This window comes from Vidua chalybeata, chromosome 9, assembly GCF_026979565.1.
Source record: "Vidua chalybeata isolate OUT-0048 chromosome 9, bVidCha1 merged haplotype, whole genome shotgun sequence".
Lineage (NCBI taxonomy): Eukaryota > Metazoa > Chordata > Aves > Passeriformes > Viduidae > Vidua > Vidua chalybeata.
In genome coordinates, this window is record NC_071538.1 from 7,520,276 (window position 1) to 7,546,338 (window position 26,063).

Here is a 26,063-nt window from a genome sequence, read left to right on the forward strand (position 1 = left end):
CCATTAGTGTTAATAGTAGTTAGACACATACAGCCATTCCTCTCACACTTCAGGAAGAGAACAGAGCCTTATGGGTGAAAAGTTTGCTATTAAGGATTCTTAATACAATGGAAACATTCTGTCTCTTTTAATTGTAATTTACGTCTAAGTGTAACCGCTCTGGGTTGGGAAAACCAGGATTCAGTCCAATTCAATTATGCAATTCTTGCCACCTGGTAAGCCTTGTTATTTTATAAAGAGTACTGTAGTAGAACTGGCAGATTCATTCATGTTCAGAGCGTAAGCGCCCTACACTGTGTAATCACTGGCTCATAAAGGAGAGCGCCACACGAAAGTCAACCGCTCAATTATAACGCAATCTTTAAAAAGGAATATGCAAAACCACGAGGCGAGATTCCTCTTTGGTTCAGCTGGTTTACAATTACAAGTTCACTGGGGTCTTTGCTTTGCAAAGCTTTCTGGTACAGGTTCAGCCTCGAGTTAAACCTGAGCTCAACGCAGGGCTCCGGCGCAGCTCAATCGATCGGCACCTACTTGCAGACGCCGGCGGATAATCTCCATCCAGAGGGCATTGCTGGGAGGGGATGCTAAATCACAGGCCTGCAGGAAGGGTTTTATTGGGCTAATGCACATTCACTCTGACTTAGCTAATGAATCTGCAACAAGATAATACAGGAAGGAAAAATATGGCCCCGGTGACTGGGAACGCTTTCATTAGCACCAGAACACGGGCACCTGACAGCCCATCAAAACCCCGTGCCACCCTCCATCCCCACAGGCTAACCAGCTTCCCCGCATCCCACCCTGCTCAAACCCCTCAGATTCACAGCACTGGCTGCCCCTATCAATGGCAGAGGCACAGAAAATGTAATTTTTTGTAGCAGACAGTGAATAGACATAGAAAAAGCCAGTGGAACAGCTTTAACCTACACAGGGTAGCAACTGTCCAAGGGGGAAATTTTCCTTGCCTTCATCAGGTGTGGCCAAGCCTCATTATTCCTCTCAGCCTGCAGCAGGCAGGAGTCGGATGTTCAAAGGATGTGGATCAGAGGGCAGGACCAAGACTCACCTACAAGCAGCAGCAGCTTCTCTAAAGCCACACCCCAAGACCATAAGTGGAAGGCTAGTTGTGTTTTTACCAAATAAATAGTATCTAAAGTTTATTTTGCAGTTCTCTCTCTGCATTTCTGTATTCCAAGCTAACAGCCAAAATTTGCAGTAGCCTCAGAAAGTTTGGAAATGCTTGGAAGGACCCAGGTGGACTGGCCAGCTCTGCCACGGCAGGGACAGAGGGTCTCTGCTCATCATTGCTATTGTCACTGCTGTCATTTGGCCTCTTCACACCACTCCACAATTGAGGATGAGAATTTTCAGCCCATACTGGATGTCTGCTTCCAGCCAAAGGAGACTAAGCCAAAGTTTGCTCGTGTGTACAAAGGAGAGGGATGAGGGGGACATAGCCAGGGTTTACTAATTCCAGAAATACTCCAGGAACTCCCCACCTGACAGCTCTGCACCTCTGACAGCAACAGAGGGATGTTTTGAAATCTCACACCTTGTAAATAGGAGAAGCACAGCCTAATCATAAAAATGTAAAGTATTAATTAATAGTATAACTTCAGTTTGTATTCCAGCTCCAACATAATGAACCTGCCAATTTTGATTGCAAAGTGAAAACTCATCTCTTTATTTCGGACAAATAGGGTTAAGCTTCTTAAGCAATTCTTTGTTGTTTTGACTTCAACAATTTATGCAAATGAGATGTTAATTAGGGTAATTGTAACTTAAATTATGCTTGTGTAAACCTCTCCATTGGTAGGAAAGTGTGGGAATCCAGACAACTGGTATTTAAAGCAGCTGTACTAACTCACTTCTGAAAGCAAAGCATACCAAGATCACTTTCATGTCTTTACAATTTGTTTTTATGAGGTGATAACATTTTTACAAATACCATCATTTTTGCTTTTTTATATTGTAAGTGACAGTCTGACATTTTACAACTGGCTTATTGAAAACAAGAATTGAGCACTCTCGCTGTAACGGACATTAACTGCTCAATAGAGATTCACATGCTAATGAGGTGAGAGGGGCTCCAGAAAGTTTTGATAAATGCGACACACACTCTAACTAGCAGTGAATGTGAGTTGACAAAGAACATCTACACCAGGGTTCAATAAAATGTAACCCTTTAAATTAATCATACTGGCAGTATTTAATAGAATGCACAACAATCTCTTTTCTGATGGCTATAAAGCAGAAGAAATGCAAAGTCTCGACAAATGAAAGTTCCCACATTTCCCTCTTCACACTGCTACTTCCATTCGAACTCCGACAATTGGTAAAAAAAGGTAGTTACTGTAAATAACAAAGTAGGAGGTTTAATTGTTTCCTTCTTTTAAAGCAGGATGCTTTTCTTCACATTTATTTGTCTGGATTCTATTGAGCAAATACCCCGACTCGAAAGATTGATCATAAAAAGCGTCACCGGTTGCACTTGGAAGGAAGTTTAAGGATACCGTCGGAAGGAAGTTTAAGGATACCGTACAGCAAAGAGAGGCTTAAATGACCAGCTTTCTGCCGGGCCTTTTTTCAGCCCAACTTGGCAATTTTTTTTCCTTTCACTAAATATAGCTTGAAGGAAAATACGCCACAGCGGTTAATCAGAAGCAGAAAGCAAAGTTCAGAGGCTTCATTCACACTGAACTCCCCAGACTTTGCCGAGATTTGCTCCAGCAAGAAGCAAAGCTGGAACTTGAGCACCAGCATCCAAGCAGGGGAGGTGGAAAATTCTTCATCCCAGTTATCTTATGAGTTTTATTTTTTATTTTTGTGTCCTGCCAGTCCTGACCCAACGACACCAACCATTGCACGTGAGCTTGTGCCATCTCAGGAAATAAAATTATTGGAAGGCTGATCGCCTCCACACATTACACTAAGGCGTTATTTCTTCCTAAAGTGACAATCCTTAATACCCTTTTTGGGTTTAGCCCGTTTTAATCTTGGCAGGAAGTGTAAATCTGTGCACTCAGCAACATCACAGCCTTGCTGGCTGTCAAAATTTTGCCTCCGCCAATGCTTGAGAGGTATTCTTGTCATTTCACTGGGGTAGGAGACTTCTCTGTCTGACATACAAGATCTCCCCAAGTAGTACAACTTGCCAAAACGCCAGTACACATACCCTGCTCACTGCCTTTCATTTTGGTAACTCAGACTTGCTCTCTCAGCAGCTGCTGGAGGGCTCTATGCAACACAACGAGGGAAAGAAAAGGAAAATATCCACGAATGAACCCAGAACAAAACCCTTCACCCATCTCCCCATCGCCTTTGGACTTTATGAGCTCACTCCAGCACATGCTGAAGTGCGCATTAGCGAGCGCTCGGGCCCTGGGCCTGTGTATCCCAACACGTGGCCGTGCTCCCCGAGAGGCGTCGGGGCTGCTCGGCTCGGCTCCGCGCAGAAATGGTGAGTCTGGAAATGCAGGCGAGCGGAGGAAGGCATGCTGCAGCTCCGGAATGGCCATTTAGCCAAATTGCATACCTGTGCTGTGTCAGCTATATGGTAGATTCATCTCATTCCATTGGTCTAATGGATAGCAATTGAATTTAATTAGCAAAACTACTTTGACTTAGTCTCATACTGTGCTGAATGTAATGAAATCTTTCTCCTCTCTCTCTCTCTCTCTCTCTCTCCCCCCCGCCTCTTTTTTTCCCTCAAATAAAGAATGTCCTTAACTGCATTCCACCGTTAGAATATTAAAAGCTATATATGTTACTTTTAAGGACAGAGTACAGCCATCCCCTTTCACAGGCTTTAGATTTAGTTATTGTATTACATAACATAAAATAATTAAAAAGATACTTCGATAGTTACACACAGTATAAATTCAATTACCGCGATGTCTCCATTAAAAGCACTTTTATAGTATGAATAAAATGCAAATCCTCTTTAGAGATCGATACCAGAAACATAATTCTATGCTTCATCCTGAGAAGGAAGTTAGCCTTAATAAATCATCCTCTTAGATTAATAAAAGAAAAACGTTTCAAAGATACGTATTTGAAGGCAATTCTCTAAAGCAGACATCCCGGTCTTATTTCTGCCGGACTCATTTTTTAGCAGTGAGGTTCACGGGCTGCACCTCCTGCTTCCATAGAGCCCCTGCCAAGGAGAAGGATGCCGAGGAGAAGAAAAGCCCCAGCCACGTGTGCTGGCGCCACGGCTCTGCCGGGATTTATTGAAACTCCCCAGATCCAGCCGCGAGAACTTTGCAGCAACTTGTCCCCCTCCCGAAATAAAAGTGCAAAGCAATTCCTCCAGATGAGTTTGGAGGGAATGTTCCTACCAAGCCTAACTTTTGCCTGGCTGGGCACAGCGAGACAAGTTCCTATGATTGATTATCGTGGTATCTCTGGATCTCTGACTTTGAACCATAACCTTTTTTGCACACAATGACAGTTGGGACCTACCATTTGCCATCTGTAGAGATGGTGGGGGAGAAAAGGACTTCGCTTACATTAATCAACCAATTAAGAACAGACTTAAACAAAACACTAAAGCATAATAAAAACCTGACTGCTTAATAGCTTTCTACTCTTAATAGTTGCCTTCCTGTAGTCTGCTGATGGGAGTAGTATCATTCTCCCCGGTCGGGGACAGGGCTCTGGCTCTGGGGCTGGGCACTACTTGATCTCAAATGGAGCTGAGGGTCCTCTGTGCTGAGCAAGACCAAGACCCCTACAGCAAAAGAAAAATAAAAACCAGAAAAGAGTTTGGAAACACAAGTTGTAAATCACAGCCATACAATGTAGCTGGGCTCTCCCATCAACTGTGACTATTAGAGAATTATTTTAGTGAGTGCAAAATTAGTAACTAATCAAAGACACAGATCACTGCTTCAGGAAGAATTAACCTTTTCTTTCAAAGTTGGGGCAGTATCCAGGGACCCCAGATATTTTGTCAGTGCCCTCTCCTCATGGCTGGCAGCACATACCAAAGGAGAGACTTAAATAGCAGCTGAATAACAGGGACTGGACTCTGCACTCGGCTGATCCGACGAGGCTCTGGAGGGAGGAGATCCAGAACCCAGTCCCAAAAGCTCAGAGCCTAATTCTGCTCTCAGGGATGGTGGGTTAAACAAGTCTTGTGCAAGATGGCAGAGAAATCTGGCTTTCTGCTCAGGGGTTAAGCAGACACCTTGTGCAATACACGCTCTGCACTGCGGCAAAGAGGGAGAGATACCTCCACATTTCTTGTTTGCATCTGCAGCTGATGAGGTTGCAAGGCCAAGACTAATAAACTTGGACCGGTATCACCAAGAGGCACCACAGCAGCATCTTGAACAGCTGCTTGTTTCTGTTGCCTCTGGGTACCCACCAGTGCAGCTCTTAGGAGACCTCTTGGATTGTCTACTTAGTGAAGCTCGAGGAGACCAATGCATTCACAATGATAAAAAACATTTATTGGAAGGAATAATCTCTAAATCCAGACATTTCATACATGCCCGGATATTTCCAAATCATCCCTCCACTGCGTCCTGCAAATGTAGCAGAGAGTGTTCTTGGTAAAAAAGATGAAGTGTATTTACGTCAAGGTGTACAAAAAACCCTTAAATGAATCAAGATTCGAGCAGCCAAGAAAATGTACAGTGTTACTGCAATGAACATGTTTTTCTGATATTGAATAACTGAAATTTGGAACAAATTTGCAGAGGTTGGCCAAGATGGTCTCTCCATCCTCGTGCTTTACGTCTCTTTGTCTATTGTTCATTTTAATATATTGCATCTGTAAAAAAAAATTGCAACCTACTTTATACAATTACTACACTGAAGTCCCAAGCAATCTATCAAGTTGTCATACATTTTCTTCACATTAAACCTTTTTAAGATCTTTCCTTTTTTCTATGTTTCAAGAAAATGCAGAAGAATATTGGCTTGGTCCAAAAGGCAGCACAGTGAAGCATGTCGTTCATCAAATCTGGTAACAAGAGGAGTTTGTGATACTGTGTCAGGAGAAGAAATAATCCCCAAAGTGGCATATTGAAGTTTTGGAAGGTTTGTAAATCAAGAAAATTCAGACCATCAATAAACCTGCAATCAACAAAAAAAACCTGGAAAAATTCCCTGTGAGTTGATTCTGGTTACGGGGGTTTGGTGAACTCCCTTTTTGCAGCACTTGAAGCCACCCGAGACAGGGATCTGAGGTTGCCGCTGGTCTGTGTCACCTGAGGGAGGGACAATGACATGGCCGGGGCTCATGGGGCGGCCGGACACCCGTCTGGGTCATGGAAAAGCACGGCATTACCAAAGACTATTTATTATTAAGGAAAATGCTTTCATCTGTTGATGGCACCCAGAAACAATGAGCAGGAACACGAAGCAACGGGTGGGTGAGAGGGAAGGCGAAGGGAAACCGGGAATTATTTCAGCTGGAAACTGGATGAGATGCTGGGAGGAGGGGGATAACTTTGCCCATTAGTTTAAAAACTCTCCATGCCGAGGTTTGCAGCATTTGAGCGACCATCTCTACAGCAGTGTGCAGAAATAGAGATATTGCCTTAATGTCCAGCAGCCCTTGATAAAGAAGCTCCATAAGGGATGGGATAAAGCTCTAAGGATGGGAAGATGATGATCCCTCTCCTAAGAACTACAGGGAAAAATTTTACCTCCAACTCTTCCTCTATTCCCTCTTCCCCTTATTGCCTGCTCCAAAAGAGAGTCCTTACATCCCCTGGGAGCCTCAGCAACTCCCAGATACCACAGCTGGGCACTCATCACTGGGTGCCAACACCTTTGGGATTGTAAGATAATATAAAATAAAGGCAAAATGTCAAGTGCTTTGTCTTCCATGGTTTCGAAATGCCAAAACCTCCGTCCCTGAACCCGGCTCACGCCGTCGGCCCCACTTCTTGCAAAACAAAGAAATCTGTTTAGGCTCCAGGAAATCCCACGTGTTACCGTACTAATTTGAGCCCAACTGTATTTGTGGTATTGTCAGGTCTTTATAGGACGATCCCATGCCCATTCCCAATGTAGGAAAAACCCGTGTGTTTAATTATCTTCTTTAATAATTCCATGGTATGTGATTTATTAAACAGGCTCCTTATTTGTAAACAAAATCAGAGGCACAAATGTGCGGCGATAGTCGCACTTCCTGGCGAAATAAGAGGCAGACAAAGAGCCCTAATGATGCACCAAAAATGCTCACCAAAAGTGTACTCTTTAAAAAGATCACCAATTTAATGCTTTTTGTATTTCATTTATCAGCCATGTAGTCATCATTCCCCTCCCTACCACCATCTGTACACACTTTCCCAATAGACCATCACAGCTGTCCCGTTTCTCACACAAACAGTACCTTTTATATGCTTCCCAACTGTTTTTAATAACTGTTCTGTGCACAGCACTGTACTTCCTTTGTTTTCTTTTTTTCCGCCCTTTTTTAAAAAATATGAAAAAGAGATATAAGCCAAACAAACAGGTCATCGTCACAATCAGTGGAGGAAGGCAATTAAAATGTTAAAAGCCTCCATGGCCACTGACCCATCCTTGAACCACACCAGTAACCCCAGCACAGAGCTGGAAAGTTCCCTGGAGAAGTTAAGCTAAGGTAGACAAAACTTGATAAAAAAAACCACGCACATGAGCAAGACTGTCTGACAAATCCCTCACCCTTTTTAATGAGGAAATATTGTTAATATTAAATACTGCTTCTGCAACCAGAAAAAGTTTTTTTGAGGCTTTCAAAATCTGTTTATCAGCTCAAGGCATCGCTGCCCTGTATTTTGGAACTGTGTGGACAGAAGTGTCCCATTTTCTTTTCAAACTCTGACTCATTTAACTCTTTCCAAATGCCCTGTGTATCCTGACTTTGCATCACAGGTGCTCCTGCCTTCCCTTTGGCCACTCCTGGAACTCCCAGAGCCCCAAACTGGGATGAACTGCACAAATTCATGATGAAGGCATCGCGCAACCAAGGTAACTCAGCCCCAAGCCTGGGCAAACAAAGCCGCTTGTAAAAGGCAAAACTGGGAAGAGATCCAGGCAGGAATGGGGAGAAAAAGCAACAATTCCATAGTGACCCATCTCATAGAAACCTACCCTACCAACAGGACATTCAGGAATGAAAACTCTCTGTATTTGCTTTTGTCCAGGGCCATGTCCACAGCAAACTTCAGGAGGCTGCAGGGAGATAGGAGCACACAAACTGTCCCTCCCTCTGCACCATACAGGACCACAGCAGGTAACCTAGCCCTGGGATGGGATGGGGACACTGCTCGTAACATCCACATCCCCCAGACACAGAGCTTCACACCCTGGGGCTGCTCACCGTGAGACACACCTCACTCTTCTAGGGGAGAGTTTATTACTAAAGACCACGCACATGGAAAACAACTGGTCCGCTCAGTTCTCACCATGATTTTGCCCTCCAGCTTTTGACTGAAAAAGAAACGATGTCCATGATTGAAGTGGGAGTTGAACACATTATTTTGCCTAGAAATCATGCTTATACGTCTAGGTTAGAAAGAACAGACACCTTGAAGATACGCTTCTGAGACACAAGCGTGCACCCCCAAACAGCACCAAGCTCCGTGGCTGGGTGTTTGTAAAGGCATCTGCCTGGGAAGAACCCAAATCAGAACTGTTGAAGGTGATACCCTTCTTTAAGAAAAAGAAAAAAAAAAAAAATTCCTGACCACAAAAAATCCCACTCTCAACTGATTGCTGTGTGTTTTTCCCAACTTTTCTAGAAATACCCACACTCTGCCCGCCGCGAGGGTTTGGCCGCTACCGAGGCTGGTGCTGCCCCAGCCAGGCAAACTGCTTGTGGAACTTCCACATGAAGTTATGCAGGACTTGCTTTTTTAGATAAGCAACTACTTTTCCCTTTTTGACACAAAACCCGAACGTAAATAGGTTTGTTGGCTATTTTTAATGAAGTCCTTGTGGCATCAGGAAAAGTCCTCATCACCACACAATAAAAGCATTGCAGTGGCTATCCTCCCTAAAAGCATCCCAACAATAGCTGGGCTTGAGAAAAGCATCCCAATACAAAGAATTCATTCTTCTGATTTACTTGAAACTACTTGGCCTCAAAAGAAAAAAACAAAAACAACCAAACCTGAATTAAATTTAAATTTTACCCTATGTTTCCAGCATCACTCGGGGATTTGGCCATTTTCTTTTTATCAAATTAAAACCTTATTAGATAAAAAGATCAGACAAATTTCAAGTGAGTACCCTTAGGATGAAATCTGTTTGACAATGTATTTTTGCTTTAAAATCTTCAAAATTATTGTTTATCTTGACAATAAATGTAGCAACTATCTAACTTGTCTTTTGATACCTTTGCAGGAGTGCATCCCTGTTCGTTCAGTGTATTACAAGGTATTTTAAACACAAAAATGGTGATTTAACCAGACACGATGTTTATTACAAAGCTCAGGCAGCTCATTATCTGTCCCTCATGCACAAGATTAAAGTGGTAGATGCAGAAAAACACAGCATGAAAGAGGCTGTCCCAACACTTTTTGTTTAGCTCTTCACCCCTTGTTTCTCCTGAAGCCTTCGGCAGACTGTGCACAGAGCCGAAAACTTTCCCCTTGCCAGGGGCTTTCCAGAGTTTAGCAGTAAGGAGATGCCTTTCTATGAAATACTCCTCATGAGTTTGAAAATGCATTTTGCAACCTAACAATCCATGCATGGTGGATTTCCTGGGCTGAAGAGCACTCCTGCTTTCCCATTGTGTGCTACTTAGAATGATGGAATTGTTTGGGTTAGAAAAAATCTTTAAGAATGCCGAGTCCAACTGTACTGAAAGCGGGGTGACAGTGGCTGGGATGAGAAGAGAGATGTACAGCACAGAGTACAGCGCAGAACAGGTTTAGAGTTTGTTTAGATACTGAAACTATGGTCATATCATGGGTATGACAAATGGATTAAACCAAGCAGCAGAAACAACACTAGCTACCTCTCTGTGGCCAGAGCTCGGTGACATGCTGGCAGGTCTGGAGGATATGCTGTCACCTGCAGCTCTCATGGGTGAATGCCATGCTGGTTTTACACCTGTGGAAGGTGTGTTCCACCCGTCTGGGCACCTCTCTGTGCCACCATCCAGCTCCCCACAGTCACAGCAAGAGCTGGGGATGGACACAACCTCCCCATGCACCAGGTGAGATGGGAAGGAGAAACCCACTGAGCAGTCCCCCCAGGTAACACCAGGGGCTTCCCACTGCACCCTGAGGGTGTCCCGCTGGAGGAGACCTCAGTGATACACCCTTCTGTGATGCTTTTAAACCACCTTTTTACATCATCCAAAAATCCAGAGCACCAGCAAATTTTCTCTCATTGACCAAACAACCACCAGGTACCACACTCACCAGCACAGCCTGTTCACCTGGCCAAATAACCCCACTTTGGATACCTACCAAGCCCATGGTGATTTTTTGCTTTACAACAGATATATCTTACCCCAAAACATGAACACGCTGAAACATCCAATCATGTTCTGGCACGCATGCCAAAAAAAAAAGCCCATGGCAACAAAGACGACAGCTTGCCAATGGCAGCTGCTGCACGCACACACAAAATTAAACTATATTCTTCTGAAAAGGGATATTATTATGGTATTTGTTTCCCCCCACCCTCACCCATTCCATCCCAAAATAAAGGGGGAAATATCAACACATCTTAAACATTAGGAGAGATGGTTTAAAAAAAAAAAAAAGAAAAAAAGAGGCATGGGATGGAGAATTTAGGGTTTAATAGGAGATCCAATTGGGACTGGGGCTGAATGCATGGAGCTGCCCTGAGATATTGGCTCACCTATGGGAATCGTATGGCATGAGCAAGTAAAACATAATTTAGAAGGCCTCAAAATGCTGAATTGCCTCAAGTTTGGTCAAGCCATCCCTCGGTTACAACACAAATCTGCAAACACATTTATGTGCATTAAAGAGCAGCTGATGACACCCATCTCTGCTTCCTTCCCCCTGGTGTGGACCTGCCGAGTGCCTCCCGAGCTGCGATGCAATGCACAAGGGAGCCGTCTCCTCACTGTGAAGATAAATGTCATATTGGACCTCTGACATCATGTATTCTCCAAGTAATTATTTTTGATATCATAAGAGTTGTACAGGGTGCACAATAAAATTAAAAAGTAGAAAGCAAGGTTAATAAGATTATCGTGTTGGTATAATAGGTAATGCATTTTGCAGTATATCCTTAAATCTGCCCTCTCCAAGCATAATTAAATAACTGTGATTTATATTTTAAAGGAACGCAGACAGGCCGTGTATCCTCCTACCCACATATGCTAATTACTTTCAGCCCCTAAAAATCACACAGTTGTTTGCAGCTTTTTAATCCTCATGTGTAAATAACCCGACTCAGGTCCAAGTTATGAACAATAAAGTCCAGGAAACTTTCAGAAGAGCTTGTCATTAAACCCGTCTTGATGTTATCTCACTGATCTAATGGCACTGATGTGTGCCGATACCCACGGGAAGGAGGAACGACTCCCCGGGGCCTTCGCACTGGCCCCGGCCGTGACACCGGGACAGCACTCGGACTGGGAGGGTGGGTATTAATGGAGAAGAGATCAACACCCTTCAGGAGGAGCCAATGGATGTACAAGCCCAGGATACCCCACCTGGGTCTTGCTGTGGGTCTGGGTGCACTGTGGCGGCACCGGGATCGTGGGCGACACGAGCCCACACGCTTCGCTCTAGGCCGAACTCAACCGCGCCGCTCTCCATTTTGACTCGCACGTGAGAGCCTGGCACACAAAATGGAGGCCCTCGTGTGTTTTACAGGCAGCGGCTACAAATCCAGCCCAAATCCACCCGCTCTACGTGCCACATCCTGCTACATCCCGAGCCACGATGGTGCCACACACAGGGCTGAGCTCAGGTGCCTTACATCCACCCCTGGGGTAAGGACATGGGGCAATGGTAGCTAGAAACACTTAATATATATAAATACTCTTTTTTCTCTTTGAAATTAATCACACTGTGATGACGGGTTCTTCCAGGCACTGCCCTTGCAATTTGGGATAAAATGCTGCAAGCCCCAGATGAACTTGCTGGGATAAAACTGCCCCACACATCTGAGGTACCACGACCCAGGTGTTGATTTCAGTCACAGTTTTTGGTGGCTCCCATAAATGCAGGAGAGAATTAACAACAACCAGAGATGCGGATGCACCACATGAATGGGAAAACCAAAGCAATTAAAATGAATTTTAGTCCACCAACAAGGTTTATCTACCACAAGCCCTCACTGGCATAAGGAAATGTCTGGGTCGGCTGCTGTTAGGAGGCTAAAATAATTTCCCCTGAATTTACAGCCTGTAATTTAATCATCAGCTCCAGCCCTTGTCTGTGAGGAGATGAGCAGGGGCAGAGCCAGATCCATGGCTCCCAGTGAGGATGCCCCAAATTCATTTTGCTGGGGACAGTCCCTGAGGCCTGGAGGGTCCCACAGGTGTAGAAAAGTGCAGGCTTTTGGGGAGGGGTTGAGGCATTTTGGAGCAGCGGGTTGGAATTTGTTTGCTGGTTGTAAAATCCTCACCAGTGCCTGAACCAGAAGCATCAGGGGGAGGAGAAGGAGGAGCTGTGAAGAAGCTCAGGGCACAGAAAGCAAGGGATGCCCTTTCCTTTACATGCGAATGGGGAGAAAATACATAATTGTAATAGTAAATAGCGGGTTTTATGAACAATTAGGATTCCACTGTCTCTTTGAAGGGTTTGAAAAGCTGACACGATGTTTTGGGTTCTCCAGATTCAGCTTTGAGGCCTCAACCAAGAGAAACATTCAGCCCCGCTGTGTACAGCAGTGACCACAACAAAGATTGTGGTTTCTCCCACACTCGCCTTAAATAGATCTAAATTAATGCTATTCATCATTGGGTGGAAAAGAAGGGAAATATAAAAGTGCAGTTGCTTGTAGAAAAGCCAGAAGCATTGGGCAACTTTCTTACCACTCACAGGCTTCTCCTGCTTCTGCACCTCGAAGCAAGGAGGCATGGAAATAACACACCCTTATACTGCGCAAACCCATCACCTGGAAAACATCCTAGGCATATGAAATACGCCTTTATCCCGTGTTTATTTGTTGTTGCTGTTGTTGTTGTTGGAGAAAGGGAAAAGCTAAACCACATGACTGAACTCCTGCCAGGAGTTCGTGATAGAGCAGGCCGTCCCGAGTGCCGCACCAGTTAGTATCTGAATTATCACGGATACTCACCGGCTCAGTTACACCCGCACAGGGACAGCAGTTGTCCCACCTAAATCCTGCTTCTGTCAGCTCCCACCCTGCTCGTGGCTGCAGCGAGCAGCCAGTCCCGCTCCCCAAAGAGGAGAACATCCAAAGATGGGGATATCTCTCTGCGCCACGCGGGGTGTGTAGGTCGCCGTGTCTCATGCATGCCCACGATAGGTGAGTGCATGAAATTTGGGGTGTTGAAGAGCTGTGGCTGTCCTCTCCTCACCTCTCCTGACTGACATAGAGACCCAGGCTCCCACCACTGACTTTTTATGGGTACTTTTTGTAAGGCTAAAACAACACAAAATCTGCCTTCTCCTTTTATTCCTTGAGGGCAGAAATACTGTGAGATGTCTTAGTGTCACTTTTTTTCTTTAAAGCTACAGATGTCTCACTTTGGCAAAAAATAATGGAGCAGAAAAACAACTCTATCAGCCCGGAAACACTAAAATCTCAGCTGACCGTTGATCTGCTCAGGTTCTCCTGGGCATATATTGGGAGCCCTGTGCAGGGAACACGTGTGAGATACCTGCTGCGAAGCTGCCTTAAGTGATTTTATGGTAAGAGTAAATGCAATCTGTCTGCAGAAAAGAACTTTAAGGACAGTTTTGGATATAGGCTGGAACAGCCATGAGCTGGAATTAGGTTTTTCAAAGCATTATAGGTGGAGGGAATGTCATGGATGCTTTAAAAGTCTTCAGATAGGCGTAAAAATGACATATACATTACGCATTATCTCTACAGAACAAACACCATTTGAAATGTGCTCCTTTTTAAGTACCATTATGATCTGTCTAAAGAGCATTTTGGTTGAAACTTTGGAGGAAAGGAGAAGAAAAAAAAAAAAAAAGCCCACTGATCTTACACCTGCTCTTTAGCAGTGGGAAGTAGGTTCTCAATCTGTTAACATGACCATCTGGCCAATCTGCATATCACGGCTATCTGGATTACCGTACGATGGAATGACAATAACGTAGCCAAAACAAAAGTAAAACGCATCAAAAACTAACGGGAGCGCAAGCCCTTTTGATTTCAAATTAAATAATAAATGTGGTATCAGAGCAGAGCGAGAAAGTCAGCTAAATAATTAAAAATGAGCCTTCGCTCCGGCATAATTAAGTAAACAATATGGTGTGTGTTTCTGTATGAGCCAGCAATAGTTTCCACCGTCGAACGCTCCACTTTTGCAGAGCAGCGATCAGGAGTTCAAGGCGCTGCGACAGCTCTTTCAGTGACGTACGGTATTGTCAGGACACCTCTGCCACCCCTGCGACACCCGGCCCGGCTGCGGCTATTAACAGGATTAATGCAGCAACAATCAATACCAATTGTACTAAAAGATTACTGTGCAAAGCCTCGGGTATCTCTCAGACCCCCCGAAACCTCCACGGGTACGGGGGCTGCTGCATTAACCCATCTTTGGGTTATTCCCATCGATGCCTCTTTATGGTCGTCCAAGGAGAATATTTTAAGTCTGTTGACGGGAACATAAAATGGGTCGAGCTTAAAGTTCAAGGTCATGTGCTATATACCACTGCCCAGCAATTAGCTGCAGAGCATATCTAAAAGTTAAGTAAATTTTCAGTCACAAAAATAAGGATGAGTTCTGGCACCTTCGCTGCCTTCGAGTCTAAACGTGAACAGAAAAATGAGTTTACGTAAATAAAACCTAGCCCCAAATTTTTTCTTAAATTTGGGATTTTTATATGCCCTTCTGAAAGATTAAAAGATTTTCTCTGCCATGAATACCTCGCGAGTTTAATTCTCGCCCGAAGCGCATAACGATGGCCGGCCAAAAAAATAAACCGGGCATTGCAGCATCGCCTCCTGGCCCACTATCCCGCTTCGGCCACTGGAGAAGTCTCTAAAAACTGTGACCTCTCAGAAAATTTAACTACTTCTATTGCGATCCTATTCTCCAATCTGACCACATTAGCAGGAGGAACTCCAAAGCAGTAAAAAACTCCAGAAAGTTCTCGGTTGAGTGCCTACTAATGAACAAAGGTTAACTTTATCTAAAAGGTCAAATGCCTGGTGGCTAAGGTTGTGACCTTAACAACTTAAATTGTGACCTTGCCACGTGCCTAGTATATTGTAGATTCTGATACAGATCATCTGGTAAAGGACCGGTCATAAATTAGCTTTACTGTTCGACTCCCACAAAGAAAACGGTTTGCCACAATGGTTTCCAACTTGTCATTTGATACAAGAGCAGAATAAGTGAAAACTAAAAAGCAAACCCAAGTTCAGGGTATGAAAATACCGCCTGCTTTTAGTTAAGCAGATTAGAAACTGCAAACTGAGAGCAATACTCTAGATTTCAATACATTTTTTGGTCAACCTCTAATTCACAAAGCACCGATCTTCCTTTCCTTTTTCTTTTTTTTTTTTAATTTCTTTTTTTTTTATCCTTTTAATGAAAATGACATGTAGTTTGCCTATTTGCATATTTTTGTTTTCTCTTTCTAGCCAGTTCTTAAAGAGAATAATTGATTTCAGTAGCTTTGTAAGAAGCACTATTTAAATCTGTGCACATGTGTTCCCTTACAGATGATAGTGCCTACTGAAGGAAAAGCGTGGATTCAAAGCAATAATTATCCTACATGTTTAGAAGGAAAGGGACATCTTGCTGCTGAAGTCATCTCGAATAAGGACATCTTGGAACAGAATACTCCCCCCAAGAAAAGAAGACAAAAAGTGGGGGAAAAAAAAAACCCACAAGAAAAAGAGAAGCGAGCACTATGGGTGAAAAGGTCACAATGGTTTTGGCACGTATCTTCAAGCACGTTTCGGAGTCTGTGCCTCCTGCCAATACTGGCAACTTCTCAAAACTTTTAAGGAGGTAAAAACATTGTTTAGTGTTTACAAATCTTCTGTACTATAGCAGATGCTTGTCAAATCCGCTATATGTAAGTTGACCAGCCTACCTAATATTTGCGCTGGCGACTTCCTCCTTATAAATACATGGTCCATACATTTGGGGAGCGAGGTCTGATGGAGTTGGAGACAAAGGACCCTTAATATTTTTTTCTTTTGTAATTTTCCTGTTGCGCACCCGGCACAAGCTGCCATTACTGCGGGTCTGCGGGAACCAATGGCTGTCAACTTGGCCAATGTTCAGGTGTAACAAAGACTGCTGGGATACATCGGAGGGGGGAAAAAAACGGGAAAAAAAGGGGGAAGAAAAAGAGGTAGCTCTACGCAAGGCTTTCGGTACACCTCTGTGAAGCCATACAGACAGCGACCACGCTGTGCCACCTCCCAAAAAACATCTTGTCCCCCTCCCCGACGAGGTTTAGCAGGAATATGCCAGCACACACTCCTGCATCGAGAGCACAATGCAATGCGTGCAATCAGCAAACAACGGCCGAAAACACGGCGCGGTGCGCTCTGCATGGGCGCGCGGCTGCTCACACAAATCCCCAAATCTAACCCCAAAAAACCGTGCCGAGGCCTCGAGCCGAGTTTCCGCGGCAAACACCGAGACCAAAGGACAATCGGTGCGATCGCTGCCTGTTGATGATGACGGCAGGAATAAATAACAGTTCGCTATCAAGACTACTGTTTGCCACCAGCGTACTGATAAGATGGTATATCCCTAATCACAATATTGAACTTTTATAACGTCTATTGCCTGACTGTTATAACACGGAGAGATCCCTTGAAGCTCCCCGAAATACTCCCACCCTTGGGTTTGGTCCTTTTCTCCCCGTCCTACATTTCTGTGACCCTATGTGCAATCTAAGCCAAGACTGTTGGTTTCTGTCAACGATTTGGGCGCTCCACGGAGGGCCTGGGAAATACAATATGGATCAGTATTTACCGCATCACACTATATATAAATCCAAATAATAAAAACCTGTGTGCTGTAGATCAGTAAATAGACATTTATAGCTTCTATTTGTATATCAAAGCATTTTAAATTTATCACCCCACTCCAAAATGCGGAGGAGGAAACTGAGGCAGACAAAAGGGATGTGAGTCCATGGTCCCTGCGGGGTTGGTGATGGAACGGGAGGTGACCTGAAATGCCCCAGCCCAAAGCTCCCTTCAGTTAGCCATTTATCCATAACGCTTCCTTTACGGTGGCCATAATAAAGCGCAGAGTAAATAAATAATTTTCCTCAATATTTGCCTACTTCCCTTTCACCATAAATGTACAGTATGATTTACCACCTCACACCGAAGTGCAAAGTAAATGCTGCAGCTTATCTGTAGGAAATACCATGAGGATACTCAAAAGTTATTTCCGAACAAGGATCATATCTGTAAAATCCCAGCGGCGACATTGCCTAACGCAACAACCATGGCAGGGACTCAGCACAGAAAAACTTTGGGGAAGCCAAAACTTTCTGCAAGACCCTCTGAAAGAAGTTGGCATGGGAAACGCAGGCTCCCTGGGCTGTAATTTGCTTGGTTTTCTTACCGATAAATATTTATACAGAAGTGGTTTCTACTAATATCATTCCTCTCCCCCCTGCTCCTCTGTTTTTCCAGCCTGTCCAGCTCCTCAGCTCACAAGTCAGGATATGCTGGGGGACCCACACATCCCATACATGAAACTCGGGGCATTGCACTTCACACACACACGTTTTTCTGCACTACAATCACTCAGGAGAACTACAATAGCATATTATTCTACCCAGTCAACATACTACACATCCTCTGAGCACGCCGAGTCATGCCGCAGGCAGAGCATACTTTGAGTTGGAGTCTGGGATCCCAAGATTTCCATCACACGTTAAAACACCTCAGCCCTTCCTCATAAGCACAATATTGTCAATTCAGGATTTTTTTTTCAAGACCTGCTTAGCTTTTAGGTGCATAAACTGTGATATTTCGGGGGGTTTAAATGTCTCCTTTTCCCCCTAGGGTTACCCAGAGGTTTGTTTCATGCCCACTCAGACCTGATGACTAGGTTTGCTATCAAGGGAAGTGTCTTCTCTTTTCCCTCCAATCCTGCAGGATTTACATTCCCCATCTCATCACTGTGGGTTGAGGATACCTGGTAATCCTGACCCACAGGCCTCAGGCATCTCTAGCCCTCCTGGACAACTTTGTGTATAACATATGCAAACTTTATTTAAAAAAAAAAAAAATTAAATCAAAATCTATCTGCTTTCCCCCAGAATTAGGATAAAGAAGCCGTGTCCGGCTGTGAGCTCTCCTAGGACAACATTTAGGATAACACCTGTGAAGAATGTCCGAAATGCTGTTAACCGTGGGAAACAAGAGCCACTTTTATGTGGCTGCACCTTAAAAACCCCATGGAAAAAAAAAAATAAATAAAAGTGAGGGGGGGAGTTTTGGCACCCTCCTCGCCACCCCGGGAGAGCAATAACCGGCATCCCCAGTTCCCTCCCCAGCTCATGCAGCCGCCGCAGGGGCACGGCACCCGGCACGGAGATAACCGAAAAGTTGGAGAAGGTGGTAGAGAAAGGCACTTACCTGCTGCGTGCACAAAGTATGCCAAATATAAATCGAGTTCCTTAACAGAAACTCCTATATGGTGGGGCTGTACGCACAGCCCGGGGTTAGAGCACTGTGGGGACTTTACAAGGCGCTCGCCATCAGTACTTTCGAGCGGAATACCTTTAAATAAAATCACCATAACAAGGTCCAACCTCCAGACCTTATCTGCCTGGCGAAGGCAGTCAATTCTTCTCATCTTGCCCTTCTGGTCTGGATTGGAAAGAACGCAACACGGAGGCTTTTTTCCTGTGACTGTGAGAACAAAATCCTCCCGAAATTCAGGCCTGATATCTTTCCGGAGCTTTGCCAGAAGTCTGGATGCCCATTTTTGCTTTACCTCGGGTTTTTCACTTAGCAGTTCGTCCTTCACGGCTCTCTCTTCCTCTTTTGACATGCGTTTTTCATGTTTTTTGAAGTATTTTCTTTTTCGGGCTTGCAGGTTGAACCACGTGTACGCAAACGCTCGGACGTGAGGCAGAAGTGCTTCGATGAAGGGATGAAATTCATCCTGAAAAAAGTTACAGAGAAGGGTTGATGTCACCGAAACCATCAAGAAGGAGCCTTCAAAAACAGGGCTTTTGCGGGATGGTGAGAATTGGGAGGGTGCTGATAAATTTTAAGTGCTGTGGGACCCCTCAGTGACGGACCCCGAACCCACCACCGCCGCATCCCCGCTTCCCTTCCGCGCCGATCCGAAACCTCTGCTCCCGCCCCCCAAAAACAGGGTCCAACTTTAACCAAGCGCCCAGATGGAGATGGTGCAATGCTGGCGCCCTTTCCCCAGTCCCCAAACCTTTAAAAAAAAAAAAATTTTAAAAAGGGCAGAATGAGTTAAAAGCCAAAAACTCCTTTGCAAGTCCACTTGCGGAGTGCATATCTCCCTTTGCTCTCTCCCTGACCCCGCTGCTTGCGGTGTAGCCAGCGTTTGCCCGCCAATTTGGCAAATCCTAAACATTTGGATGCCAATCAATGTTTGTATGGGGAAGTCTAAAGTATAGTAAAACTTTCCCTAAGATATATTTGGAAATAGCAGCCGGCAGAATAGTAAAATGCCACTATAGCTGTATATACAATTACAATGAAGGGTGGTTTTCACTCTGGTTCCTAAACAGTGAAGGGAGTGAGAAGTACCGTGGTTGATTTGTCCTGTGAGCGCAATCATAACTAACACTAAAATCCTAGAAAAAACAAGCCTTGTAATTTATCTTTTTTTAAATATTTTTGTTTATATTTAGTAAAAAAAAAAAAAAAAACCACGACCGAAAAAACTTGCTATCTGGGCATATTAGGGAAAGTCAAACTCTGAGCCTTCCTGTAAAATTAAAAAAAAAATAAAACTCAAAACCAGGAAAAATTGAAAAATGCGGTAACAGAAAACTGTAGCATAACTTGTGCAAATACGCAAAGAATTATTAATTGTGTCAGATTTTCAAATATTTTAAAAGAAATGCCCTACTCGGAAAGTTAGTTTGGCCATCCAGAGACACTGCTTGCTTTGTGTAACGAGGAGTTAAAGATCACCCCTCTCCCTTGGCACAAAAAAAATCGCAATTAAAATTATGCTGACGCTACAAAAAGGCAAGAAGACCCCTCGATTTTTTTTTTTTTAATAATTACATATATATAGATTTATATTTTTTCCTCACTAAGTATTACATAAATCAGCTAAAGAGATGAAAACGTATTATAATATACTGGGGCCATGCTTCTTGTTTTTTCCCTGAATAAATGAATGACCCAACTCCAGGCTGCACATAAAAACATATCCAGCCTATGGGGCCTGATCCAGCGCTGCCTGCTGGGGACGTCCCTGCTTCCAGTACCTGCTTTTCTCAGGATTGGGCCCTCCAGCAGGGAAAAATAAAGTAATCTGTGCAACATTTTCCCCAGCATGGGAAAAGCCACCCGCTACCCACCCCTGTGCGAGGAAACATCGGAGATTTTTCAGATTAACAAACAAACTTTTTTTTTTAAATTATCCCATGGAGTACATTTTCTACTCAAATCATTGTGAGTCGTGCAAATATGGTTATTAAAACAGACATCTTACTTCCTTTCAACACTTTATTTTAATTTGCATTGTTCTTTTCAGAAATTATGAAAAATTGAGAAATCAATAGTAGCAAAATCCTGTCATAATTCAAGACCTTCTGCTGACTCCCCAAAAGCTTTCATTGCACTTATTCTGAGTGGTCCCAGAATTATAGATACTTAAATCTATAGGTAGCACCATTGCATTTATTTTTAACACAGATTGTTAAAAACTTTCCTAGCAGCACAATATATTTCATTAGAGCAGAGCGGCAACAATCAAAGTACTATGAATGATTATTAAAATAAAAGCAGGTAATATAAAATAAATCGCTCCAGTGATTGCCACATTCCTTTTTTTTTTTTTTTCTCCCTCCTCTACGGGAAAAGATGATAGTTTCAGATTTCAATAAAGTTAAAAAAAAAAAAAAAAAGAAAAAAAAATTGCTGCGAGTTTGCAGTCGGCAGATTCAAAAAGTGAGAGGCTCAATCCCAGCACATGGAGCTGCTCTCACCCACCAGAAACAGCTCTCACAGGGGGGGGCAGGCGGGTGGGGGGGGAAAGAAAAATATAACAACTACAGGTCCCTACAAGCTATTAAAAATAATAAACCCTCCCTCCTGATCCCTTCTGTCCTTCCCTTTCCCCACTCAGGGAGAGTCCAGGAAAAAAGGCCTTTTGTCAAGTGGAAGTTTATCTGTGAAGGTACACAGAGCAAAGAGGCTCAACAGCCCACAGCGAGCCAGGGCAGCGCTTCCAGCCTTCCCACTTTCCAAACACGTCTTGGTACATCCTGAAATATTTTAACTTTTCTGCTTTAAGCAGCGCTTTGTCCTGCCTGATCTCATGTGCTCGGGACTTTTTTGGCTCGGCGTTGGATAACATCCAAGAGAGAGTTGCTTTAACCTGCGCTAAAGCTGATTTCTACGATGTGAACCTGAAAGGGGAAGTAAAAACAACACCCAAAAAAAAACCCATTTAAAAAAAACACTAAACCACTTTAAAGGGAGGGGGGAAAAAACCAAGATGCTTTTTGGTGCAAAGTCAGAGACTGTGGACGAAGTAAACGAGAAGCCCTGCTGCTCAGGCGCGAGGTGTGCACGTCCCTATTACACCCTAATGTGTCTTTTCAAAATGGTGTATGAGGAGAAAAGGTTAACGACTCATAAACAGACCAACTTTCAAAGTGTCTTGGTAAACACGCTGCTCCGGAAAATCGCACCGCTTCAATCTCGGCGCTGAGGTATTCACAAAGTCCAAGTGGAAATAAAAGCAGCCAGGACTGATCAAACAGAACTGGGCTGGATGCGGGGACGGAGGTGGGGGGGCAGCAGCTCCTGCACAATACAATTTTTTATTTCAGTGGCGCTACAGACCCCTCAAAAAAACCCAAAAAGTTTTGGAAATGTGTCAGTGCAAGTGTGCTAACAGATGTGCAACAACTTGTCTGCAGCCTCGCTGCAAAATAGCAGGATTTTAAGGAACTGGTAGAAAAGGCAATGATCTTTCCCTTTCCACAAGTTAGCTTGAAGGGAAACTTTAAAAGTATTTGATAAAGCTGTTAGCTTTCTCCCCTCAGTGTTGGATGGGTTACCTAAAAATAAAAGACACCGGAAAGCTGGCAGAGCAATAATAAAAAGTTGGGGTTTTCTTTATTGCACTCCTCTCCGAAGTTTGAGGATACAGCTCTTCCGAGAGCTGCCTGTCTCTAAGCAGCACCTAAAATTTGGGCCGCACAGTTCTGTACTGTTTATCCCAAAATTCTCCTCTGCTCTTAAAAAAAGGTGTTTAAAAAAACAAAACAAAAACCCTATGACAAAAGAACCCCCACGCCAACCCAAAGGCGCCTTCGATAATGTAATCCTGCAAAGGAGGCTTTGAAACAATGTATTTCTGCAGATCTTTTTGAAATTAAGCCAACTACAGCGACCCTTGCTAATATTTTTACAATCCATTTGCTTGTAAATCTATGAGGAGACGTGCATATGTTCCCCAACTATTTCCTAGCTCCTCAGCAGATATGTAAATGGAACGATGTTTGGATTTTTCCTGACAGATGACACAAAATGCTTGTGCCATTTTGGTTCCAGGGCTTGGATAAATATGCTCAGAACCAGGATTTCTGTTTGTTTTCCTTTTCTAACCCACTTTCAAGAGCTTCCCTTTAAATCTGAACCAAAACTTGACAAAAAAAAAAAAAGAAAAAAAAAAAAGAAAAAAAATCCTTCCTAAAACTTGTATCAATAAAAGCTCTTGAAATGATAAAATAGGAAAGTACTTGCAATAGCTCAGGGCTCACCCCCTTTTTCTATGGAAAAATGACAGAATCACCTAATTGATCCTTCGGAGGGAAGAGTTTGTCAGGAGGCCTCTAATCCTCCTATTACTTTTCCAAACGTGCAGCAAGAATGCCAGATTTTCCTAACGGAGTCAAAGCACATGCCTGGCTTTCTGCTTTTCTTTTGATAAATTAAAAAAAAAAAAAAAAAAAAAAAAAAATGCTGGTGCGGGGGGGGGCACGGGGACAGGACACGACTGGGCCAGGGAGCAACCAGCCCATGGATTTATTTTCTCTCCTTAATATGCGACTGGGCCTACTGAGCCCCAGGAGCCCCACGTGGAGATGCCAAGAGCGCTGGCGCTGCGGGCCCTGCACGGAGTGTCCGGGGGTCCCTCCTGCAGCCGCTGCGCTGACAAAAACCAGGTATTTCTCAGAGTTGAATTAAAGGCACAAACTTTGCCCAGGCTCTGCCCGGAGCCGCTGCATCCCATCCTCTGCAAACTCCCGCTGCTCACATTTTCCTCCTGCCTTTTGAGCAAGTGTACGGTTTGGAGTTTCGTGCCCCCGCCGGCCCGGTGTTTTCTCGGCAGCACCCCAAAATTTGGGGGAGGCTGGAGAAAGAGAGGAGACCGCGACTGGTGAAGGGGACGAAACTTTCACAGCTCTTCGGGCTGCCTGGGAAGCTGCCGCCCCTCTCCCTGCAATTCCTTGCCTTTTTCTCGACGGAAAGAGCCCGGAGAGGCTTTCTCACCGGGAGAAAAAAAATATTCCAATTAAATTAATAAGAATAATGTAGTCAAAATCTCCTGCAGGAGGAAATAATCTGGGGTTTGAGTCCGCCACAAAGCATTTCCTCGTTAAACCATTATATCCTGCTAATTGAAGGGGTGTAATTCAGCGTCCTGCAGCAGCGCGCGGGGAAAAGGGGGGCCGGGGGCTCCGCGGCCGCACAACCGGGGGGCACCACGGAGCGACACCCCCGCCTCCACTCCCCGCGCAGCCCCGTCCCGCCGCGAGCGGAGGGCGCAAAAGTTGCGCCGAGTGCCGCGGGGCCCGATCCGCGGGCGGGAGGGTGGCGGGGGGGACACGCGACACACGCGGGACAAGTTTGCGGGTGTCCGTGCGGGGGGGACACACGCACGGCCCCCCGGCTGGGGCGGCCTCCGCGGGTGCGGAGGGCGCCCTGCGCGGGGGCGGCCGCACCGCGTCGCACCGCGGGAGCGAGCCCAGGTGCGGGGGACGGTCCCTCTCACCGCGCCCGGGGCGCTGGGGGGGACGCGGAGCCGGCGGGGCCGCTCCCGCGGAGCCCCGAGCGCGGTGCCGGGGGGTGCGGGCCGCGCCGTGCCCGGGGCGGGGAGCGGCGCAGCGGCTCCAGCGCTGCCCCGGGGCCGCGGTGCGGGGCGGTGCGAGGCGCTCCGGCGCGGGCGGCGGCATCGGCGGCATCGATCGCGGATGACCAAGCACGGCGGGGCCGTGCGGGTCGTCCCGCAGCACCGCGCCCGCGCGGCCCCCCCCGTTAATTAAAGCATTAATAAGTAGGCGCCATTAGCCATGTGCCGACACAAATGGCCGTGCGGGAAGGGGGTGGAAGGGGGGGGGGGGGGATGCGAGCGAAAGGCAACAAAGTTAGTTTCGGCGAGCGGCGGTGGTGCCCCTTCCCCGGCGCGCACGGCCGCGCACCCCCGCAGCGCCGGCCCCACCGCGCCCCGGCGGCCGCTTACCTGGGTGAGACAGAGCGGAGAATACATGACTGCTGCGGGGGGCTGCGGTTTGGAGGTGTGCGTGTGCGGGGAGAGAGGGAGAGAGAGAGGGGGAGAGAGACAGAGGGAGAGGGAGAGAGAGGAGGGGAAAAAAGAGAGAGAGAGAGGAGAGGAGGGGGAGCCCCGAGCCTGCTTCTTGCTTTCACATTTCCAACTCTGCCAAACTGCAGCCAGCGCGGAGCCGCTCCATGAGCTGAACTTTAACCCCGCCTCGACTTTCCCGCACTACGCGCTCGGCATGCCTGCCCCGCGCGCCGTTAAAGGCATAGCGCTCGCTGCGCGCCCCTCCGCCGCCCCCGCTCCGCGCCCCTCCGCTCCGCTCCGCGCCCCTCCGCTCTGCGCCGCGCACCGCCCGCCCCGCGCCCCGCGCCGCCCGCCCGCGGGGGCGGGGAGGGGCGGGGAGGGGGCTGCGGCGCCGCCGCCTCCCTCCGCCCCGCCGCCCCGCAGCGCGGCCAGCCGCGGAGCCGAGAGGCGAGCCGGGCTCGGCTCAAAGTTTTCCTCTTTGTACGGGGGGAGGTTTTGTGTATTTTTCTATCATAATTGGGGTTTTATTTATTTATTTATTTATTTTGCTCTTCCCGGGGGCTGCGGCTCCGCTCGGCCCTTGACCACGGAGGGATGGGGCGCGGGGCGGGGGGGGGGAAGCGGCGTTGCCTTCCACAACTTTCCCCATCCCCTTTGGCACTTGTCATTTTAAATCAAGCGCTTTAGAATCAAGGGTGCTTATTCCACTTTAAAAAAAATAAAAATTTTCTTCTAAAAAATAGCAACACATAAATTCATCGGCACATCGCACTCCCCCCTCTTTCTTACTTATGAAATCTAAAAGTGAAGCGCTTAAAATTAAAAATACCCCCGCGCCTCCTGACACTTCTGGAGCGCATTGTCTTGGCACCCGCAACGTTTGGGTTTGGGGTTTGGATGCTCTCCAGCCCGCTCCTGGGGACTCGGAGGGTGTCCCGGGTGGTGTGTCCCCCCCTCTACCCTTGGGAATAGCGTTTTCCACTGATGCCGGAGGCAGTTTAGGTGACCCCCGCGTCCCTGCGCGTAGTCACAGGCTTTTTGTTTAGCGGGGGGGGGGGGGGGGGGGGGACGACGACGACACACGCAGGGAAAAAAAATCCTATCTGTAGGGGAAAAGGAGGAAAAATCCCCTCCCGCAGCTTATTTCGGAGGTGGAGGGGGAGTGGGTTGTGTCCCCCACTCGCCCGTGCCGCACCGTTCCCAGCCTTTTGCGGTTTCCAGCATTATCTTTTAA

General features: G+C 45.9%; 1 protein-coding gene across 9 annotated transcripts in view; it reads right to left on the bottom strand.

Moving 5' to 3' along the window:
- Nucleotides 1-25,022, bottom strand: part of NFIA (nuclear factor I A) — a 249,925-nt gene extending 224,903 nt beyond the window's left edge. For 7 of the 9 annotated variants that reach the window (XM_053951095.1, XM_053951096.1, XM_053951094.1 and 4 more), the window contains exons 1-2: nt 24,767-24,876; nt 18,709-19,240 (exon numbers count right to left, since the gene is read on the bottom strand). In XM_053951095.1, coding sequence (XP_053807070.1) covers nt 18,709-19,240; nt 24,767-24,793 — 559 coding nt within the window. In that variant the 5' untranslated portion in view covers nt 24,794-24,876. Of the gene's footprint in view, nt 1-18,708; nt 19,241-24,766 lie in introns of all 9 variants that reach the window. The other 2 variants (XM_053951098.1, XM_053951097.1) reach the window with 1 other exon arrangement.
- Nucleotides 25,023-26,063: the final 1,041 nt, after the last annotated feature.